General features: G+C 41.7%; 2 protein-coding genes across 12 annotated transcripts in view; one reads left to right on the forward strand and one right to left on the reverse strand.

Moving 5' to 3' along the window:
• The window catches only part of LOC137383655 (dyslexia-associated protein KIAA0319-like), a 124,980-nt gene extending 116,959 nt beyond the window's left edge, over positions 1 to 8,021 (forward strand). For all 10 annotated transcript variants that reach the window (XM_068056818.1, XM_068056814.1, XM_068056872.1 and 7 more), the window contains 3 exons: positions 289 to 379; positions 511 to 599; positions 1,686 to 8,021. In XM_068056818.1, coding sequence (XP_067912919.1) covers positions 289 to 379; positions 511 to 599; positions 1,686 to 1,861 — 356 coding nt within the window. In that variant the 3' untranslated portion in view covers positions 1,862 to 8,021. The remainder of the gene's footprint in view (positions 1 to 288; positions 380 to 510; positions 600 to 1,685) is intronic.
• A 1,942-nt stretch (positions 8,022 to 9,963) lies between these two features.
• Positions 9,964 to 24,228, reverse strand: part of aldh5a1 (aldehyde dehydrogenase 5 family, member A1 (succinate-semialdehyde dehydrogenase)) — a 34,908-nt gene continuing 20,643 nt past the window's right edge. For both annotated transcript variants that reach the window (XM_068056934.1, XM_068056943.1), the window contains exons 7-10: positions 21,271 to 21,429; positions 20,497 to 20,666; positions 11,023 to 11,081; positions 9,964 to 10,846 (exon numbers count right to left, since the gene is read on the reverse strand). In XM_068056934.1, the coding sequence (XP_067913035.1) occupies positions 10,641 to 10,846; positions 11,023 to 11,081; positions 20,497 to 20,666; positions 21,271 to 21,429 (594 nt within the window). In that variant the 3' untranslated portion in view covers positions 9,964 to 10,640. The remainder of the gene's footprint in view (positions 10,847 to 11,022; positions 11,082 to 20,496; positions 20,667 to 21,270; positions 21,430 to 24,228) is intronic.

Here is a 24,228-nt window from a genome sequence, read left to right on the forward strand (position 1 = left end):
GAGCGGGGTAGTTCTTCCCTGTTTCCTGGCCATTATTTATCCCTTGACCAACATCACAAAAACAGATTATCTGGTAATTATCACATTGCTGTTGGTGGACTTTACTACGTGCAAATTGGCTGCCCTGTTTCTTACATTATAAAGTGAAGTGAAATGTACTTCATTGCTGTGAAGCACTTTGGGATGTCCTGGGGTTGTGAAAAGCGATATATAAATGCAAGTTTTGTTCTTTTTCGCCAGGAGTGATTCAGCTGCTGTTGTAAGTGTTGTTCGTTCTTCTGTTCACAGACTGGAGTGTATTGTATGTGATTTTGTCGGTGTTTCTAATCATCGTCATCGTTGGAGGAATATGCTGGATTTGTATCTGTTGCTGCAAGAGGTATGAGTATTGTATGTGCTAACAAAGAACCTCCATATTATTCATGAGAAACCATGAAGAAAAAGGAACACATTATCGGAACATCTTCAAGTCCTTTGCACATGATGATTTTGCAATTTTATTTTCTACAGAAAGCGAACCAAAGTAAGGAAGAAAAACAAATATACCATCTTGGATAATATGGATGATCAGGAACGAATGGCACTGAGACCAAAATATGGTTAGTGCTGCATACTTTGTAATATCAGGATGCATGCTGTCAGGATTAACTCAAAACAGATTTTCTTGAAAGCAAAAAGGTTTTTAAAATACATATTCAATCTATTTTTGGTACTTTTTGTCTTTAAAGACAAGTAGTCAGAACATATAAAGGCCAATTCTGGAGTGACAGGCTCTTCCACAGGTGCTGCAGAGAAATTTGTTTGTTGGGGCTGTTGCACAGTTGGCTCTCCCCTTGCGCCTCTGTCTTTTTTCCTGCCAACTACTAAGTCTCTTCGACTCGCCACAATTTAGCCCTGTCTTTATGGCTGCCCGCCAGCTCTGGCGAATGCTTCACAAACCACTGACCACCTCCAGGCGCGTATCCATTGTCTCTCGAGATAAGGAGGCCCAAAGAAGAAGAGTCAGAACAATGTCAAACTGGCTTCCAGGTAAATGGTATGGTATTCACACCATGTTGCCAGCGCAGGTTACAACAGATCATTACAAGTGTACATCTAATCGGTATATTTTCTTTTTAAACACATGTCCAGTGTTTCTCCTATTTGTTTAAATGGGAGCCCTTATGTATCAGTTGTGGTAGTACTCGTGCCTCTTGAGTCAGAAGGTTTTGGGTTCAAGTCCCACTCCAGAGACTTGGCACATAATCCGAGCTGACACGGCAATGCAGTAATGACGTCTGTGCATTATTGGTAGTGCTGTTTTTTTGGATGAGAAGTTAAACCGAGGTCCTGTCTCCCTTTCAGGTGGTTAAAGATCCCATAGCACTACCTGAAAGAGGAGAAGGGATGCTCTTCCCAGTGTCCTGGCAAATATTTGTCCCTCAAAAAAATTATCTGATCATTTATGATATTGCTGTTCCTAAATTGGCTGCCTCATTTCCTACAACTATGCCAACCCTTCAAGAGTGCTTCATTGGCTGTGAAGTGCCTGGAAATATCCTGAGGTTCTGAAAGGTGGTAGATTATTTCAAGTTTTTTTTGTATGTTCACATATGAAGGAGATATGTATGATCAAGATGCAAATACTGGATCATAATGGTGAGTTATACTTCTTGTTGACTTTGCATTGTGATTTTCTGCTCCAGGTGTGAAACACAAAAGCACAGAACATAACTCAAGTCTAATGGTATCAGAATCAGAGTTTGACAGTGACCAGAATACACTCTTTAGCAGAGAAAACGTTGACGAGAAGCATAAAGTTGGTGTGAATGGCTCGCTCAAAAATGGAGTCTCTTGCAACTATCATCCTAACAACAGATAAATTTGCTGAGTCAGAGCATGTGGCCTACTTGTGATGCACTTATACTGTAGTGCAAAACTGGGTACAATCACCCATTTGGGATTATTAATAGACATTTTAAAACCTTTTTCAAAATGTTGGTGTACTCTGGAAGAGACTTTTCCAGAAGCTACTGAAGGAGCACTTTTTTCAGCTCTTGCTTATTCATCCTGGATGCCGACACCCTTATAGCGGAAGGGTTTGTCAGATATGAACAGGTCTATCAAGGGACTTTGTATTTTCAGCTTCCTGTAGATTTATGATTCTAGGAGTTCCTATTAAGCCTGCGTTAACACAATGTGCAAATGTGAGATCAGACAGCAACTCCAACAAGAAAGGTCATGAGAATTGTTTTCCTGAAATGATTTTTCTATTCATGTGGAAATCCAATTTGGTAATGGACAAGGTCTTGCAATATATGAACGGTGAGTTTGAAAATAAATCCTGAGGTATTGAGTATGCTAAACATTAAATAGGTCGCAGAAATAAATGGTTCATTCAGACACTATGAAAGAAAATGGATCTAGATATTAAGGTCCTGCTCTTTATGACCATGTAAAAAACATTCAGTTCATGTCTGTCTTTGTGCTGCTTTGCAGCAATATGGCTACTTGCACAATAAACTGTGCAAAACAGTTTACATTAGTTAAAAGCGAGGAATTGCTTAGATAAGAAACAATTTTTCTTAATGACCAACTTTCAGTGTAAGTAAATAGGGCAATACACAGATGAGAAGCTAAAAGCAAAATTGCAGAAAGAATTACTAATGCAAACGGAAATTTGCCTTTTGCCGACAGGTTGGAACAATAATTACGTCCTTCACCTCTTGCGTTCAAACAATTTTCCCTGCTGAGTTATTATCCATAATCTATTGAAAGGCTTGAGCATAATATGCAATTTCTGAAAGCGTCACATTGAATTGCTGCCACACTTTTTCAACTGAACCAATTAAATACTTTTGAAGTATAGTCACATGTAATATAGCAAGTCTGGGGAGCCAAATTTGTGCACAGCAATGAGATTAATGACTAAATAATCATTACTGGGTGATGTGGGTTCAGGGATAAATATTGGCCAGGACACTGGGAGAACTCTGCTCTTTTTCAAATAGAGCCATAGGATCTTTATAGTAGAGTGCAAAAAATCTGAGCAATAAAACATTTGCTCATGAAAGATAATACCTTTTTAAGACTGGCAATTTCTGACTGCCAGCAACTGTACTGCTGACCTTTCTCTAATTTTCTATCTTAGATTGATAAGGGATATATTTTCCAGTCAGATTTTTTGGGCATTACATTGGAATGCTGTGGTAAGCACTCTGATGTGCATATGAAATATTTAAACATCTTTTGTTTGAGCCTGCTTGGATCTTCTGGGGAAGGGTGGCACTGTGGAAGACTGTACAAGGCTGCTGTTACCCTATTTTAGGCTGATCTTGTTTGGAGCACTCGCTAACTTAAAGTGTATTTGGTTGAGCATTATTATTGAATAACTCATTGTTGGCTCTGCTATCAGTATGAACATTTCTTGTTATTTAATGTTTTTCTGTCCCCCATTTTGTTACTTGCACTATTCTTTCTGATTTAGATCTGTCCTGTAGTTACCTGTCTTTACTGACATTTGTGCCATCACCTATGGATGGAGGGTAATTAATGAAATATTAGTTATTTGATTGTGAAAGAAAATCTGAATGAAACTACCAAGTACAAGAACATTTATTTAATTTTGTCCTACTCATACTGATACTGCGTTCTTACAAGAGGCTACTCTGAAATGATTCTAAACTTGAGAAACTGCCCGAATTGTGTGTCAGGTCCATTATTTCTTCCACTGCGTCTCAAAACATTGATTTGCTATTTTAATTTGTCACAAGCACCAGCTAAAGGAAATATTAAAAATGACTGATCAGGATTGCTTTGTCGTCTCATTATATGGGACTCTATCACGTGTCATTAATGCATTTTTGTTGAAGACTCCCAGTATCTGTCCTAAACATTGTGAAGAATAAAGCCACCATCTTCAGCCCTGAACACTAACATTATTCCCTCAGTCCTGATGCTATGCCCTTCCCAGTCACTGCCTCAGGCTAAACCAAGCTGAACTTCCCACCCAAACCTCCTGTCACAAGGATTGCCTGTTTTCACCTCTATAACATACGCTCTTACCTGTTCCCATTTGCCCCTGAAACCCTCAGTCACCTCAAGACTTGACTATTCCAATTGCTTTCCTAGTGGCCTCTGACCATCCTTAGACTTCAGCTCATCCAAAATTCTGCTATCCATCTCCTATACCACACTAAGGTAGGTACCCATTACGCCTTCCCTCGCTGATCTACATTAGCTTCCAGTTCCTGAGCTATGTGGGTATGTTCCCCACCCATGTCTTGCTGCTGATATGAGGAAGAGGTTGGACTGGCAGCGCTTCTATCCAGCAGAATTCCCAGCAGCGCTTCATCTGGTGTCCCCAACATACTGTACAGCCACATACGAACATAAAAAAAAGTAGGCCATTCAGCCCGCTCCGCAATTCACTAAGATCATGGCTGATCTGATGGTAGCCTTAACTCCACTTTCCTGCCAGCCCTCCAGAACCCTTGACTCCCTTGTAGATCAAAAATCTATCTCACCCTAGAATATATTCAATGACCCAGCCTCCACTGCTCTCTGGGGAGAAGAGAATTCCAAAGATTAACACTCCGACAAGAAATTCCTCCTCCTCTCTGTCTTAAAAGGGAGACCCCGTGTTTTGAAACTGTGCCCCCTAGATCTAGATTCCCCCGCGAAGGGAAACATCTTCTTAGCATCTACCCCTCAGAATCTTGTATGTTTCAATAAGCACCTCTCATTCTTCTAAACTCCAATGAGTATATGCCCAACCTTTCCTCGTAAGACAACCCCTTCATCCCAGGAATCAGCCTAGTGAACCTTCTCTGAACTGCCTTCAATGCAAGTATATCCCTCCTTAAGTAAGATCAAAACTGTACGCAGTACTGCAGGTACCAATGCCCTGTACAGTTGTAGCAAGACATCCCTACTTTATACTCCATCCCTCTTACAATAAATGCCAACATTCCATTTGCCTTACTAATTACTTGCTGTACTTGTTAACTTTTTGTGATTCATGTACAAGGACACCCTGATCCCTCTGTACTGCAGCATTCTGTAGTCTCTCTCCATGTAAAAAATATTCTGCTTTTCTATTCTTCCTGCCAAAGTGGACAACCTCACATACTCCATCTGCCAAATATTTGCCCACTCACTTAACTTATCTATATCTCTTTGCAGACAGTGTCCTCCTCACAACTTGCTTTCCTATCTTTATATAATCTGCAAATTTGGCGACAATACGCTCAGTCCCTTCATCCAAGTTATTAATATAGGTCGTAAATAGTTGAAGCCCCAGCGCTGATCCCTGTGGCACTCCACTTGTTGCAGTTTGCCAACCTGAAAATGCCCCATTTATCCCAACTCGCTGTTTCTGTTAGTTAGCCAATCCACTATCCATGCTAATATATTACCTCCAACATCAGGAGCTGTTAACCTGTGTAGTAACCTTTTATTTGGCACCTTATTGAATGCCTTTTGGAAATCCAAATACACTACATCTACTGGTTCTCCTTTATCCATCCTGCTTGTTGCATCCTCGAAGGCCTCTAATAAATTTGCCCAACACTACAGAGATCGAGCCAGGGAGTGGGACTGACTGTATAGCTGTGAAGAGCTGGTATGTACTCGATGGGCTGAATGGCCTCCTGCACCATAAATGACTATTTCCCTTTCACAAAACCATGTTCTCTCTAGCTGACTGCATTATGATTTTCTAAATGTCCTGCTACTTCCTTAATAATGGATTCCAGCATTTTCCCAATGATAGATATTGGGCTAACTGGCCTATAGTTTCCTACTTTCTGTCACCACTAACCCCCCCACCCCCTCCTTTCTTGAATAGAGGTGTTACATTTGTGGTTTTCCAATCTGCTGGGACCTTTCCAGAATCTAGGGAATTTTGGAAGATTGCAACAAATGCATCCACTATTTCTGTAGCCACTTCTTTTAAGACCTTATGATACAGGGCATCAGATCCACGGGACTTGTCAGCCTTTAGTCAGAGAGTCATAGAGAGATACAGCACTGAGACAGGCTCCTCGGCCCACCGAATCTGTGCCGACCATCAACCACCCATTTATACTAATCCTACATTAATCCCATATTCCCTACCACATCCCCACCTTCCCTCAATTCTCCTACCACCAACTACACTAGGGGCAATTTACAATGGCCAATTTACCTATCAACCTGCAAGTCTTTTGGCTATGGGAGGAAACCGGAGCACCCGGCGGAAACCCACGCGGTCACAGGGAGAACTTGCAAACTCCGCACAGGCAGTACTCAGAACTGTCTCTGACTTCACTTGGTTTTTCCATGACTGCTGGAGAAGCTACTACCTTCACTTTGGCCAAATCATGCCTCAGGAGTAGGTCAACTCTGTCTACATGCAAACTATGGACAACTCCTACGGTTACCATTCAATAAAACCTTGGCATTCAATGCGCTCTGTGGTGGAAAAGTTATGCCTTTCCCCTGCAAGAGAGTTTGGGTGTCTCCTGCATCCCTAATTATAACTATAGATTTACCTGCCTCACTTGAGGGATAAGGAGTTACTTTTTCTTTTGACAGGAGTTCCCCATAACTCTCAGGTATCCCTGCACTCTCAGCAGTTTTTGTACTTGACCGTTTCAGCTACAGTCTGATCTGTCGTACTCACTGTCAGGGCCCCTTTCACTGCATTAGCCTTGTGTACCCCAATTAAGTCCCACAACCTCCAGCATTCTGCACAAAGGTGTCCCACCTTGTGTCAATGAAAACACTTGGGCTTTTGGACCTCACTTCCACCCTCAGCATCTTCCTTTCCGGCCTGAGAAGATCCCAGGGCACTCCCAGCTGTCCCTTCCTGTCCCCAACTACTTGCCTTCCTTTCACCCTCACACCTTCTACCCTCAGGTTTGAGAGCATCTTTTGGTTGTACACTAGGTAGACCAGTAGGCCTATTCTGTGGGTTCACTTTGCGGGGAAGCCATTAAACAGCACTGCTAAGATTTCTGCTCAGCTTGCCATCAGTCTAATTTCTCCATTCGATGGACGAATCCTCAGTTGACTTCCCTTTTATAAGCTGGTGCTCCAATTCATCACTGTTCACTGGGACCTAGCCTTGGTATGACAGCCAGTGCACCTAGATTAAGTGTACCAGGTTCCACCATGGACAATCCTGGGGCAAATTCTGAGATTGGTTTCTGTGGAATTTTGGGCCTAAAGTATATAAAACTACACAAGTTTGTATATTGAGGCCCTGAAATTCCACTACTGCCAACTGAAGGGAGGGTACTACATCAAATCGCTGCTCTGGTCAGCTTCGATTCATCAGAAATTCTATATTGTATCTTTTATGAATTTGTTCATTTAATGCTGTGCTAGGTTTAAAAATGGATATCAGCCAGCAGTTCCCACGGTTTGGAACATACTGGCTGTCTGGTTGAATCCCTAGCAGAACTCTGAACCACAGCTAATCATTTGGTGCATCTTTGATAAGACTTTTTCCTAATTACTTTAAACTATGTAAAGAAATGTGGATGACTGTATTAATTATGTTCGATGCAAGTTTGCTTGCCCTATATTATCCAGCATGAACCTGGAACTGTAGGTACTGCAAAAGGCAAGCCCAAATGCTTTGCAGGTCAATAATTTCTCTTGACTAATTTGGTTATATCTCATCCAGAAAATAAACTGAATGCACAGGAATGTGAGGTGCTCCTGTATATACATTTGATTTTGGGGGAATATAGCTGTCAACAGCCAAAGCCTCCCAAAAGAGAGAAATCCTGTATCTCTGGCCAATTCAGCAGCTCACATGATTGAAGTGGTTGCTGCAACAGTGAGCCAGAAGGCCAAAGTACCTAGATGTCTCTATGATATATAATGTTAATGAAACGACCTCAAAGGAAAAAGGTCTCAAAACAATGTGCAGCAAGCTCAAAATAATTTGATGTACTAGTGGAAACTAAATAATGTATTGCTGTCTAACCTGATTTACTCTTGCTTCTGTATAATTTAAAATGAATAAATTTAAATAAGTAGTTTAGCCTGAACCATTTAGTCTGTGTTTTTGTGTCAATTTGGTGGGACCAGAAATACGGTTGTATTCCATACTGTTGCTAGAACTTGAATACAAGTTCAAGTGTTGATCCATAAGCACCACCAACTTATGGTAACTGAGCTATCTGCTGTTTTAACAGTTACTGCAGAATTTCTCCCAGTCCCCCTTTTTCTCAACTGTTCTCAAATTTGGTTCCTGAATTGGTTCATGCAGAGCAGACTTGTATGATGCATTCACTTCATAATTCCTACTATATGAAAAGAGTTACGACACAGAAAATCTTTACGTTGTGAGACTAGGTATTGGTGTTTCAATTAAACAATCTTGTGTAAACTGGCAAACTGTGTCACTTTCTATAAGAACTCAGATCAAGAGGCATTCTACCAAAACAGTACCGTAAAGCACCTTTCACCAGATAATAGTGTACTGTAGCTACATTGTAGAGTTGCTGAAGTCAGCACAGCTAAGAGTATTGTTTCTTTAACATTGCTTACTTGTGCTTTGTTTTCACTTTAGACCAGGACAAATTTGGAGCTTCTATGCTGTAATGAATCAACAGCTTGCATTTATTTAGTGCCTTTAACCTAGCAAAACGATCCAAAACATTTCAAAGAAGCGTTATCGAACAAAATTTAACACTGAGCCACATAAGGAGGCCAGATGATCAGAACCTTGGCCAAAGAGGTCGTTTTCAAAGAACTGTCTTAAAGGAGAATAAGGTAGGGAATTTCAGAGCTTAGGTAATTGAAGACAACACTGCCAGTGGTGGATTAATAAAGAAAAAATAATCAAATGTGCAAGTGGCCAGAATTAGAGCAGCACAGAGATTTGAGGGTTGTATAACTGGAGGAGGTTACAGAGATAAAAAAGTAGATAGTTAGCTATGCTTTAGCTGAAGTTGTTTATAGTTCCTGCATTAAATGGGCATCCCAGTGACCTTTTTCCCCTCTCTCATGCCAACTTAACAGGAAGATATAGTACATTTCAAAGGCATTTAATATATCTAAAGGTGAGCAACCTACTATTTGACATCCTTTGCTATCTGACTGAGAATTCCATTTGTATTTGGCCTTGTCCAACAGAAAATGGATTGTGACTACTGTCAGGCAAAACCCCCCACCGACCAAGACTGAGGCACACATTATTTCGCCACATGAACACTAAAACGTAAAATTGCAAGCCCTGACTGGAAAGACATGTGCATAGTACTAGCAGTGTTGGAACAATGGGGACCCAGTCGTTGCTTCCCCAGTACACAGAAGCGGTCAGGGCAGTTTTAGTCACTTGACTAACTGACTGTTGCAGAGAATTTGAACTTCCAACAAAGGATTTTGAACAGAGATAAATCTGTATGCTCATGGAGTAAAGATCTCTCCTGGAACTGAAGCAAGAAGACCTCTCTCCTGCCTGCTTCCATCTCCTTCCCACAGAACTGAATCTTGTGAAAACACGTTAAACTCAAAGAGAGAAAAGTTTCCTACGTGAACAAGGTTTTAAGAACAACACTGGGCCCTGATGAAAGCAAGACTACTTATAAAAGGACTACAGTGAGCTCGAAGCACCGTAAGAAGATATTGCCTCAAACTCCTCTCTACTATATTTTCCTCTTCTCTTTTCTGTTCCTATCTGCATGTGTGGGTGCGTCATATATCCCTAGGCATGAACTGTATTAGAGTTTGTTTTAATTTAAAAAAAATTCTTCTTTAAACCCCAGAAAGCCTGTGTAAATAGGTTTCTTTGTCTTATAATTGGAAAAGTGAACAAGGATTCACAAAAAGGGGAGCCCAAAACACAATGTGTTTAAAATTAAACCCTGTTACTATCTTCACCTTATTGTAACAGACCCTTAGACACACTGCACAAAGTAATTAACTTATGGCTGTGAAACCAGACTTGTGTTTGTACACGTGGAAAGAAGGAAGCGTTGAACACCATTTACATTTCTTTAAAATTTACTGCCTCAAGACAAAAGCAAACATACAGTTTACAAATAGCCACAACAAGGTATTAACTACATTCAACATACAAAACCATAATACAATTAGGGCAGTGAATCTTTATAGATTTCATATGGAACATGTTTATAGTTAATTTGGCTTATCAAAAAATAATTCATCATTACAGATCAAATACAATGGTTTGACAGATATTTCTTAAATACTTGGCAATTGACGCAAGCTCAAAAAAACTAAATGCTTTGTAATAATCACATTATTACACATAGCTAATAGATTCTGATTTGAATTCAGTGTTTTTAACAATTAGATAATGGAGATTAAACCTCAAGTTAAAAATTAGTGCAGTAATGTTTCTGGAGTGTAGTATAAGTTAGCATTTTCACTCAAGGGTTTTATGATTAATGTGTACAGAAGTGAGGAAACAAACGCCAGTGAAATCATAGATTGACTTTACTGCAACAGTTCAAATAGCTTTATATCATGTAGCTCTCATATCATGTACATGATCAGTAAATGTTAAAAATTCCTCTCGAAACAGGAAAATAGTGCCATGTTTTCAATAATTCTCTTTCTCTACAGGTTTTGTTTTTTTGAGTAAGTTAACAGATTAGTGCAGTCATTGGTGACATGGTATTAATATTTACCCTTCAATTTTACAAACCTCCAAAACACAAATACTTGATTTCCAAATAATCATCAACGCCATATTTGGAGCCTTCTCTCCCGAGGCCTGACTGTTTAACTCCACCAAATGGTGCCTCAGGGGTTGATAAGATTCCTTCATTAACCCCAACCATGCCAACTTCTAGCTGTTCAGCAACCCGCCAAATCTGAGCAAGATCTCTGGAGTAAAAGTAACCTGGAATGGTATCAGATTATAAAATGTACTGATGACTGGTTAAAGTTAGGATGTTTATTACACTGCAGTACAAGAAACTATTTCTTGACTTGGTCAGAAATGAGAGCAGACAGTTACACTTTTGTTCAGCATAGCTTTTAACAGCACTGGATGTCATGCCTCACAAATGTACTCACCAGCCAGACCCACATTGGCAGCATTAGCGATGGTTATGGCTTCCTCCTCAGTCCGAAACCTGGAAGAAGAATTCATAGAATCATGCAGCTCAGGAAGCCATCTGGCCCACCGTGTCAGCTCTTTGAAAGAGCTATTCAATTAGTTCTATACTCCTACTCTTTCCCCATAGCCTGCAAATGAGTATACTGAATCTGCTTCCACTATTCTTTCAAGCAGTGCATGCCAGATAAGTGTGATGCAAAGTAATTGAACGCTTTAATTTTAATTTTTTCTAAGTTCTTCAGGATACCTTTTTCATCGAGGAGGAGGGGGTCTGAGGACAATGTTGAGTGAAACAGAGCATAGATCTATTTACACGTGGAATTTCCTTTTTTGAAGCGAGATGTATCAAAATTAGAAAATGCTGGAAATACTCAGCAGGTCTGGCAGCATCTGTGGAGAGGGAAACAGAGTTAACATTTCAGATCAATTAACTTTTTCCAGTTCTGATGAAAGGTTGAGATGTGACAGATTTAAACCCGCATGTGAACCCACATGGATCTTAGCCTACAAAAAGACAGGCAGAGCTATGTGGAACATTCTTTGTTCAGATCCCCTCCCTCACCTCTTCTTCTGGTATATTGATGACTTTTTCATTGCCATTTCCTGCTGTCGCCTTGAACTGGAAAATTTCATCAACTTTGCCTCCAATTTCCACCCTTCCCTTGCGTCCACATGGTTCACCTCTGACTCTTCCCTTTCTCAACTTCTCTATCTCCATTTCTGGGCATCGGTTTTCGACCAATATCCAATGACTCCCACAGCTACCTTGACTGCACTTCCTCACACCCTATTTCCTGTAAGTACTTTTTCCATCTCCATCACATTTGTTCTGACAATGTAACCTTCCATACCTACAGTTCGGATATGTTTTCCTTTTTCCTCTATGAAGGATTTCCCTCCACCATGGTTGACAGGGCCCCATGACCTTGTCCATTCCATTTGCTGTACTTCTGTTGTCACCTCCTTCCCACCACCCCCAACTTCCCAGAACCATGATAGGGTTCTCCTTCCACCCACCAGCCTCCACCATTTCCAGCATGATGCCATCACCAAACACATTTCCCCTTCCCCTCCCCTTTCAGCATTCCAAAGAGACTGTTTCCTCTGTGACATCCTAGTCTACTCTTATATCCCCTGACACCTTCCCTTTTGCAACACCTGCCCTTTTACCTCCTCCCTACTCACTCTCCACACACTCATTCCAGGTGAAACAGTGATTTACATATACTTTCAATTTAGTCTATTGTATTCCAAAGACTTGCAGGTTGATAGGTTAATTGGCCATTATAAATTGCCCCTAGTATAGGTAGGTGGTAGGGAAATATATAGGGACAGGTGGGGATGTGATCGGAATATGGGATTAGTGTAGGATTAGTATAAATGGGTGGTTGATGGTCGGCACAGACTCGGTGGGCCGAAGGGCCTGTTTCAGTGCTGTATCTCTAAAACTAAAAACTAAAACTAAAACATTCGCTGCAGACGATGCAGTTTCCTTTACATTGGAGATTCTAAACACAGATTGGGTGATCACTTTGCAGAACACCTCCATTCAGTTCTCAAGCATGATCCTGAGCTTCCAGTCAACTGTCATTTTAATTCACTGCTCCACACCCACTCTGACCTCTGCCTCCTCTACTGGTCTAATGAAGCTCAAGGAACAGCATCATCGTTCAATTAGGCCCTTTACAGTCCTTTGGCCTCAACATTCACAGGACATAGAACAGTACAGCACAGTACAGGCCCTTCGGCCCACGATGTTGTGCCGAACCTTTAACCTACCCTAAGATCAAACTAACTACCTGCCCTTCATTCTACTATCATCCAGGTACCCATCCAAGAGTCGCTTAAATGCCCCTAATGTATCTGCTTCTACTACCACCGCTGGCAGTGCATTCCACGCACCCACCACTCTCTGTGTAAAGAACCTACCTCCGACATCTGCCCGAAACCTTCCTCCAATTACCTTAAAATTATGCCCCCTGGTGATAGCCCTTTCCATCCTGGGAAAAAGTCTCTGGCTATCCACTCTATCTATGCCTCTCATCATCTTGTACCCCTCTATCAAGTCGCCTCTCATCGTTCTTCGCTCCAATGAGAAAAGCCCTAGCTCCCTCAATCTTTCTTTGTAGGACATGCCCTCCAGTCCAGGCAGCATCCTGGTAAATCTCCTCTGCACCCTCTCTAAAGCTTCCACATCCTTCCTGTAATGAGGCGACCAGAACTGAACACAATATACCAAGTGTGGTTGAACCAGGGCCTTAGAGCTGCAGCATAACCTCGCGGCTCTTAAACTCAATCCCCCTGTTAATGAAAGCCAACACACCATATGCCTTCTTAACAACCCTATCAACTTGGGTGGCAACTTTGAGTGATCCATGGACATGGACCCCAAGATCCCTCTGTTCCTCCACACTGCCAAGAATCCAGTCTTTAAGCCTGTATTCCACATTCAAATTCGACCTTCCAAAATGAATCACTTCACACTTTTCCAGGTTGAACTCCATCTGCCACTTCTCAGCCCAGCTCTGCATCCTGTCAATGTCCCGTTGCAACCTACAACAGCCTTCCACACTATCCACAACTCCAGCAACCTTCGTGTCATCGGCAAACTTGCTAACCCAGCCTTCCACTTCCTCATCCAAGTCATTTATAAAAATCACAAAGAGCAGAGGTCCCAGAACAGATTCTTGTGGAACACCACTGATCACCGAGCTCCAGGCTGAATACTTTCCATCTACTACCACCCTCTGACTTCTATGGGCCAGCTAATTTTGTATCCAGACAGCCAACTTTCCCTGAATCCCATGCCTCCTTACTTTCTGAATGAGCATACCATGGGGAACCTTATCAAACGCCTTGCTAAAATCCATATACACCACATCCACTGCTCTTCCTTCATCAATGTGTTTTGTCACATCTTCAAAGAATTCAATAAGGCTTGTGAGGCATGACCTGCCCCTTACAAAGCCATGCTGACTATCTCTAATCAAACCATGCTTTTCCAAATAATCATAAATCCTGTCTCAGAATCCTCTCCAATAATTTGCCCACTACTGACATAAGACTGACTGGTCTACAATTCCCAGGGTTATCCCTATTCCCTTTCTTGAACAAGGGAACAACATTTGCCACCCTCCAATCATCCGGCACTACTCCAGTGGACAGTGAAGACGCAAAGATCATCGCCAAAGGCGCAGCAATCTCTTCCCTCGCTTCCCGTAATATCAGTTCAACAATTTCAGACATAATCTCTGTCCCATTTTGTTTTGTGTTTTTATGTTTCGTTTTTGGACGACAGCAGTTGGTAATGATTCTACTTTGCCATTTACACCACCTCTAGACAAATCTTTTGTTTATTTGTCCCAATAACCCCCTTTTTGCCTTGCATCACCATCCCTTTTGCCATTTAATCTTTCCTGTCTCCCACCCTTTCACAAACCTTCCCTTTTGTTCCATTCTTTCCCTTCCCCTGCCCTTGTACTTGCTTTAAACCCATCACATCTCTAACTTTTTCCAGTTCCAATGAAAGGTCATCGACCTGAAATGCTAACTTTTTTAAAATTCATTCATGGGAGGTGGGTCTCGCTGGCCAGGCCAGCATTTATTGCCCATCCCTAATTGCCCTTGGTGGTCAGCTGCCTTCTTGAACCGCTGCAGTCCATGTTGGGTAGGTACACCCACAGTGCTGTTAGGAAGGGGGTTCCAGGATTTTGACCCAGCGACAGTGAAGTAACAGCGATATAGTTCCAAATCAGTGCGCGGCTTGGAGGGGAACTTGCAGGTGGTGGTGTTCCCATGCATCTGCTGCCCTCGTCTTTCTAGGTGCTAGAGGTCGCGGGTTTGGAAGGTGCTGTCTACGAAGTCTTGGTGCATTGCTGCAGTGCATCTTGTAGATGGTACACATTGCTGCCACTGTGCGTCGGTAGTGGAGGGAGTGAATGTTGTGCCAACCAAGCAGGCTGCTTTGTCCTGGATGGTGTCGAACTTCTGGAGTGTTTGGAGCTGCACCCATCCAGGCAAGTGGAAAGTATTCCATCACACTCCTGACTTTTGCCTTGTAGATGCTGGACAGGCTGGGGAGTCAAGAGGCGGGTTACTCCCCGCAGGATTCCTAGCCTCTGACAGTATTTATATGGCTACTCCAGTTCAGTTTCTGGTCAATGGTAATCCCCAGGATGTTGATAGCGAGGGATTCAGCGATCGTAATGCCATTGAATGTCAAGGGAAGATGGTTAGATTCTCTCTTGTTGCAGATGGTCATTGCTTGCCACTTATCAGCCCAAGCCTGGATATTGTCCAGGTCTTACTGCATTTCTACACGGACTGCTTCAGTGTCTGAGTCGTCACAAATGGTGAACATTGTGCAATCATCAGCGAACATCCCTACTTCTGACCTTATGATTGAAGGAAGGTCATTGATGAAGCAGCTGAAGATGGTTGGGCCTAGGACACTACTCTGAGGAACTTCTGCAGTGATGTTCTGGAGCTCAAATGATTGACCTCCAACAACCACAGCCATCTTCCTTTGCGCTAGGTATGACTCAAACCAGTGGAGAGTTTTCTTCCAATTCCCACTGATTCCAGTTTTGCTAGGGCTCCTTGATGCGAGATTCTGTCAAATGTTGATCAAGATGTCAAGAGCAGTCACTCTCACCTCACCTCGAGTTCAGCTCTTTTCTCCATGTTTGCACCAAGGCTGTAATGAGGTCAGGAGCTGAGTGACCCTGGCGGAACCCAAAGAGTGTCACTGAGCAGGTTCTTGCTAAGCAAGTGCCGCTTGATAGATTGTTGACGACACCTTTACTGATGGCGCAGTAATTGGCTGGGTTAGACTTGTCCTGCTTTTTGCGTACAGGTGGACAGAACCAATGTTCCCTCTCATTTCTCTTTGCTGTGAGCGGCCTGTTGTACTGCATGGTTGCGCATCCTAAAGGGAACACTAGTTGTGTGTGGCCTGTTTGATCCCTGCACGACTACATACTCGTACAATTTAGCGGGAACTTTGGACAAAACATTGGCAGAATTTAATGCAGACTTATAAGGTATTGCATAATATGCGTGATATAAGAACATGAATGGTTCTGACGTTGTTATGGACGGTAAGGAGAGAGATCTAAGGGTTTTAGTACATTCATTCATACTGAACATATCCAATCACAATAGAGCAACAATCAACAAATCAAATAGAACACTAAAGTACACAACCAAAGTCAAAGGAAATCACTCTCAGACTGTAAGTATGTTACTCAGACTTCATCTTGCATACTGTATCCAGTTCTTGTTACAGCGACACAAAGACAGACTTGCTATTATATAGCGCCTTTCACAACCACTGGACATCCCAAAGCGCTTTACAATCATGAACTTTAGAGGTGTAGTCACAGTTGTAATGTAGGATATTCAAGAATAAAATATTTAAATTATGGAAGCCGTTCACTAGACTGACCTGTTTGAGAATTGCGCTAAGAGGAAAGTCTGAGAGAGGACCATATAGAGGTATGGCAATAACTTGCTTTTATGTAGCACCTTTAAAGTATAAGATATTCGACTGCACTTTACTGAAAAATAATTAGAGGAACAGATGATCAGCCAAGTGAGAGAGGTGACGGAAAGCTATATTTTAAAAACATTTTCAAAGTCGATCTTTGCAAAGAACAGAAATGGAGGGATTTAGGAAGGGACTTCCTTGGGTAAATGAAAGTTTGATCACCCATGGTGGGGTGAAGGGAAGAGGAACTAAACAGGAGACCAGTGTTGGAAGACTGAGGGGTGTGGGAGGGGATATATAAGGGCAGGTTGCAGAGGTTGGGAGGTGGTAAATTGTGGATGGGTTTGAAGATGAGGTCCGAGATAAACAGCATAAGAGTAGATCTGGAACACTACTTCAAACCAAGCATGTCAGTTAAAAACTGGTACGGCAAATATCAGAATGGAGTTAGGGTAGTGGAAATGAAAAACATGTAATGTTTTAAAAATGAGTTGGTTGGCCTGATGGATAGATTGTCGAATCTGGATAGGCTGAATAGCCTCTCTCATCTCTTAACTTGCTTGAAACTGAGGAAAAGATTATTTTTATATTCAACATCCATTTTTTTAAAATCACGAGTAAATTCAGAGATCCTTGGCTCATCCAAATATACAATTCAACATCACCCACAAGTAGGAATCAAACCGTCAGATCACAGTGTTACACAAAAACACACGGGAAAGTTAAGGAACATTTTTAAAAGCAGTTCACTTCTGAATTCAATTTTTTTTTTTATATAAGGCACCAAATCCAAATTTAATCTCATGAAGGTATTGCATTTTATGTTAATTCAGAAAGTATTGTATCACGCATAGATGCAAAAAAAAGAACTTGTTAGAGGGTGAATAAAATTACAAAACGTCTTAAGCACTTGAGACCACCATTCAGCCTGTCATGCTTCACATGTTATTGGGAATTGCTATTCTATAATTAAGGATAGAGTGACTGAACATATTGAAAATTTTCAGCTGATCAGAGAGCCAGCATGGATTTGTAAAGAGTAGGTCATGCCTGACAAAGCTGAATGCATTTGTTGAAGAGGTGATTGAAGTAGTGGATGGTGGACTGTCTATGGATGTTATTTATATAGACATTCAGAAGGAATTTTTTTATTATTCGTTCCTGGGATGTGGGTGTTGCTGGCTAGGCCAGCAGTTATTGCCTGACCCCAAGTGCCCTTGAGAAGGTGGTGGTGAGTTGCCTTCTTGAACTGCTGCAGTCAATGTGGGGTAGGTACACCTACAGTGCTGATAGGAAGGGAGCTCCAGGATTTTGACCCAGTGACAGCAAAGGAACGGCGATATAGTTCCAAGCCAGGATGGTGTGTGGCTTGGAGGGGAACCTGCAGGTGATGGTGTTCCGATGCATCTGCTGCCCTTATCCCTCTAGGTAGTAGAGGTCGCAGGTTTGGAAGGAGCCTTGGTGAGTTGCTGCAGTGCACCTTGTAGATGGTATGTACTGCTGCCACTGTGCATCGGTGGTGGAGGGAGTGAATGTTGAAGGTAGTGGATGGGGTGGCAATCAAGTGGGCTGCTTGTCCTGGATGGTTTCAAGCTTCTTGATTGTTGTTGGAGCTGCACCCATTCAGGCAAGTGGAGAGTATTCAATCACACTCCTGACTTGTGCCTCGTAAATGGTGAACAGGCTTTGGGGATTCAGGACGTGAGTTACTCGCCACAAAATATCTAGCCTCTGACCTGCTCCTGTAGCCACAGTATTTATATGACTGGTCCAGTTCAGCTTCTGGTCAATGGTAACCCCAAGGATGTCAATAGTGGGGGATTCAGCAATGATGCCAGTGAATATCATGGGGAGATGGTCATTGCCTGGCACTTAAGGGGCAAGTAACATTCGCACCACACATCAGCCCAAGCCTGGATATTGTCCAGGTTTTGCTGCATATGGACACGGATTGCTTCAGCAACTGAGAATTGGCAAATGGTGCTGAACATTGTGCAATCATCAGCGAACATCCCCACTTCTGACCTTATCATGGAGGTAAGGTCATTGATGAAGCAGCTGAAGATGGTTGGGCCTTGGACGCTAGGAGCGTCCTACAGTCATGTCCTGGGACTGAGATGATTGACCTCCAACAATCATAACCATCTTTTGTGCGAGGTATGAAGCCAACCAGTGGAGAGTTTTCCGCCCGATTCCCATTGACTCCAGTTTTGCTAGGGCTCCTTGATGCCACACTATCAAATGCCGCCTTGATGACAATGGCAGTCACCCTCACCTCACCTCTGGAGTTCAGCTCTTTTGTCCACGTTTGGACGAAGGCTGTAACGAGGCCAGGAGCTGACTGCCCCGGGCAGAACCCAAACTGAGCGTCAGTGAGCAGGTTATTGCTGAGTAAGTGCTGCTTGATAGCCTATCGACGAACCCTTCCATCACTTTGCTGATGATCGAGAGTAGACTGATGGGGCAGTAATTGGCCGGGTTGGATTTGTCTTGCTTTTTGTGTACAGGACATATCTGGGCAATGTTGTGATGGAACAGCTTGGCTAGGGGTGCGATCAGTTCTGGAACACAAAGCTTCAGTACTATTGCTGGAATGTTATCAGGGCCCATAGCCTTTGCAGTCTCCAGTGCCTTCAGTCGTTTCTTGATATTATGTGCCGTGAATAGGATTGGCTGAAGACTGGCATCTATGATGCTGGGGACCTCAGGAGGAGGCAGAGATGGATCCAAGGGTTAAGCTAGGAGGAGAAATTAAACAATCTAAGGTTGTATTCCTGGAATGCAGAAATTAAGGGTGATTTGATTGAAGTTTTCAAGATATTAAGGGGAATAAATAGGGCAGATTGGGAGAACCCATTTCTGTTGGCTAGGGAGTCTCGGACTAGAGGGTATAGTCTAAAAATTAGAGCCAGACCTTTCAGGAGTGAAATTAGGAAATGCTTCTACATGCAAAGGGTAGATGATGTCTGGAACTCTCTTCTGCAAATGGCGATTGAAGCTAGATCAATTGTTCATTTTAAAACAGAGATTGATTGCGTTAGCCAAAAGTATTAAGGGATATAGGGCAAAGGCATGTATATGGAGTTAGGTCACAGATCAGCCATGATCTCACTGAATTGCAGAACAGGCTTGAGCGGCTAAATGGCCTACTTGGGTTCCTGTGTCCTGGGAATGGGAAGCACCCATTCTCAGTGCTTTCCAAATCATCATAACTCGCTGTGTAAAAAAAACTGCTCTCATCATCACCTTGGTTCTTTTTCCAATTACCTTAAATCATTGTTCCCTGGTTATGTGGGTCAATTACACTTAAGACGGTTGTGTTTCATCTTGATAAGCACAGAAACCTAATATGACCAACATTAAAACTCTGTTTAGGAACAGTTGCCCTTGGACTTACTACCTTCAGACTGGCCATCCTGCTGTAAAGCACCCTTCATGTAACTGATAATGCAGCATAACACAAGTTGTATTTATATCCAACTCATGCATAGCTTTATTGTTGCGCCTGAACTCAACCAATAATTCAGTGTTTTGCACCAGACCACAAGCTGGGTGAAAAGATACCTGAATTTGGGTCTTAGGTGCCACCTAGTGGTTTCTTGGTGCTGGTTCAAGTGCTTTATTTAGACTTATTTGCTACACTTTTGATATATGGAACATATGAAAATGGAAAAGTCCAGCTAGTTCCTGCTGCCATGCTGCAACCAAAATGTACTGTTAACCCCAGCCTTTCACTGCAGTCACACAATATCCTGGGAGAGGTGAGAAAATCATATGCCAATAATTTGAACAGAAGGAGACATGTATTGATGAGTCTTGGGCCACACTTCCCATTTATTTAGAGCTTTTCAGACTCTTGTGGCTATACCTATTTCTAACGCAGCCATACATTTATTAAAATTATTTTTAATAAATGATCCAAAAAAATTGAAGATTTCCTCACTTGAGAACTGGTGCCAAAGGCCCAAATGTTTCCTCTTGTACACAAAGCATGTCTGTTGTGACGTTAGAAAGAAGAGTTGGTTCAAAGAATGTTGCTCCAGAACTGTGTCGCTTTCCCCCGGTCACAATGCAGGCACCACGAGACACTGCATCACTTATGTGACTTTCTACCTGGAACAGAGAATTAGGAGATAAAAAGTAGTGTGGTTCAGAATTTATAATTCTCATCCTTGAATTCAAATCCCTTCATGACCTTGCCCCTTCCTATATCAATAACCTCCTCTAGCCCTACAATCCTCCAAGAACTCTGCATTCCTCCAACTCTGGCCTCTTTTTCCTTCACCCTACCATTGGCAGCCATGCAAGTTCTACAATTGCCTCCTTAGAACTCTCCACATCGCCTCCTTAAAACCTACATTTTTGACCAAGTTTTGGATAACTTATTCCAATAGCTCCTTATACGGCTCGATGCCCAATTATGTTTGTTAACTTGACTGTGAAGAGCCTTGGGACATTTTACTGTGCTAAAGGCGCTATATAAATGCAATTTGTTTTTGTTTAATTTCATAAAATGGTGCAGAATGCCTTAGTTGCTTATTCTTGACAGGAGTTTTTGCAGAAATAATGAACGAAAAAATACCGGTGGAAATTTTGATATAACATTTTGAACAACAGAGTCAGAGTTATGCAGCATAGAAACAGGCTCATCGTGGCCCAATAATTTTTATTTTAGATTTGTTAACATAGAATGCCTTGATTTAATATAGTTTGTTACCTTTTGCACTGCTCTTTCATTGATTAGGGGACCCTGTGTATTCTGTTCATCAAAACCACTTCCAACACGCAAATCTCTCTGCATAGCCTTCACCATCTTCTCTACAAAGGAATCGTGAATTCCCTCCTGCACAAGGAACCGATTCGCACAGACACAAGTCTATATTTGAATGGGAGTTAAAAGAAGCAAAATGTTAATATTCAAATATGCAGCGCTACTCAAATTCCAGGCAGCACCCAATGGTGCAGAGGTAGGACAGTTGGTCAAACTGTCTCAATAAATAGAAAAATTAAAATTCCTACAATAAAAATGGTGCAATTTTTATATATTGTATTCGTGGCTTTTGGGAATTAAACTCAAAAGGTGACTTTTAGAAATAAAAACACAAAAACAGGCCATTATTCCCAACAGGACTACGCCAATGTTTATGCTCCACATGAGCCACCTTCCACCCTATTTCATCTTACCCTACTATATCCTTCTATTCCTTTCTCCCCCATATACTCACCTAACTTCCCCTTAAAATGCATCTGTGCTAATCGCCTCAATTACTCCTTGTGGTTGCAAGTTCCATATTCTAACCACTCCCTGGGTAAACAGGTTAGTGATACTTAGTTTTGGACTCCCCCACAATTGGAAACATTCTCTCTACGTCTATCCTATCAAATATCTTCATAATTTTAAAAACCTCTATTAGGTCACCCCTCAGCCTTCCCTTTTCTACATCAAACAGTCCCAGCCTGCTCATTCTTTCTTGATAGTTATAGCCCTTCAGTTTTGGTATCATCCCTGTATTTTTTTTGTGTACCTTCTCCAGTTCCTCTCTATCCTGTTTGTAATATGGACACCAGAACAGTACTTTATGTGACCTAACCAAGATTCTATGATTCTACTCCTCTAGAAATAAACTCCTGTGTTTTGTTTGTATTTTTAATGGCCTGGTTAACCAGCATTGCTACTCTTAATGATTTGCAAAAAGATAATAACTTTGAATCTGATTCAGAACTCAAAATGATTGAATTGTGAGGTACATCTGACCAAGAAAAATGGTATAATGCAAATTATGTGTTAGAATTATTCCAATAATTCTGAAAGAATATCAGTACAACCTAAGGAACTACAGTGTGATTGTAAATATCTTCATGGTGATAGTTCTAGTTCATTAAAATCCAAGTGCCAATTTTTAAAATTATGAATCTTTTTCATATCCTTCCATTCCCCCAACAAACCAAAAAAAAATCAGGAGGGGGTGGATGTGAGCCATAGGAGTAGTATAATGACATGAAACACAGCTTTTACATGCTGCCAGAGAATGGTACGATGTAGTCAGTGCCCACCGTCACAGAGCTGTACCATGGGGGAGGTGCCAAGTGGAGGCCAAGCTCATCTATTGAACTATGGGGGTGGGGGTGGGGGTGGATTTCATTTTTCAAAAAAATTTTGAGTACAGAATTATATAGCTGAAGAACATGAGAAAATAAGTAAAACAGGTTTCAATGAAATGCTAATAGTCAATAATATTCTAATCAACGTACACAGTGTTGTCAGCTAGGAGTCAATTCTAACCGCTTTAATTCCATTCACCACCTTTATACATGAGAAACGATGCTTTGACTTTCACCCTAAGCAACTGAGAAAGATAAGCTTTTGATTCTGTACATTGCATCTCTGCTGTTGGGTAATCTATACACGAAACAGAGGATCTTCCTCAATAGTTCAACCTCCAAAGCCATCATCACCGTGATCATCTCAAACGTCACAAAAAAAATATTTTTTAAACCTCTTTGTTGAAACCATTTCAGTTTATGGTAATTGACCAAGGAAGCATTGTGCATGAGATAGAGATTAAAAGAGCAAGGCATTTGCTTATATGCAGACCAGACTTAATGGAATACCAACAATTATAATTCTCAAATATCTAGGAAGAATGAAAGAACTTGAAAAAAAACTCAGGATATGGACATCACTGACAAAGCTGGCATTTATTGCCCACCCTAATTGCCCTCAAGGGTGACAGTGAGCCATCTTTTTCAACCACTGCAGTCCGTGTGGTGAAGGTGCTCCCATAATGCTATTAGATTGTGAGTTCCAGGATTTTGACCAAAGTGATACTTGTCCAAGCCAAATTAATATGCGATTCAGAGGTGCTGGCATTCCCATGCACCTTGGCATTTATATAGTGCCTTTCATGTCTGAACAATATCCCAAAGCACTTCACAGTAAATTAAGTACTTTTGAGATATAGTCACCTGTAGGCAAATGCAGCAGTGCGTTTGCTAAAATGTTATGATTTAAAAACAAATTTGGACAGTATGCATCATTTTCTAACCATAAAACTTCTCTTGGCTTGTTTTCGCTTCCAGTTTTCATATGAGGCTATAGCTGGGCACTCAAGGCAATCAGGAATAGTCAGCATGGTTTTGTGAAAGGGAACTCACATTTAGCCAATTTATTGGAGCTCTTTGAAGGAGTAACATGCGCTGTGGATAGTAAGTAATAAAGGCGGCTAACGGAATGCTATCCTTTATTATGAGAGGAATTGAAAATAAAAATAAGGATGATTTAGTTCAATCCTACAGGGCATTGGTGAGACCACGTCTCGAATACTGTGTGCAGTTTTGGTCTCCTTATTTAAGGAAGGATGTAAGTGCATTGGAGGCAGTCCAGAGGAGGTTTAGTAGATTGATACCAGGAACGAGCGGGTTGTCTTATGAGCAAAGGTTGGACAGATTGGGCTTGTTTTCACTGGCGTTTAGAAGAGGAGACACGGAATTGAAGTTTATAAGATCCTGAACTGTCTTGACAAGGTAGAAAGAATATTTCCTCTTGTGGGTGAGTCCAGAACTGGGGGGGGGGGGGGGGGCACTGTTTTAAAATTAGGGGTCTCCCTTTGAGGACAGAGATGAGGAGAAATGATTTCTCTCAGAGGATTATCTCTGACTCAGAAGACGGTGGAGG

This window comes from Heterodontus francisci, chromosome 2 (genome assembly GCF_036365525.1).
Source record: "Heterodontus francisci isolate sHetFra1 chromosome 2, sHetFra1.hap1, whole genome shotgun sequence".
In the NCBI taxonomy this organism is placed as follows: Eukaryota; Metazoa; Chordata; class Chondrichthyes; order Heterodontiformes; family Heterodontidae; genus Heterodontus; species Heterodontus francisci.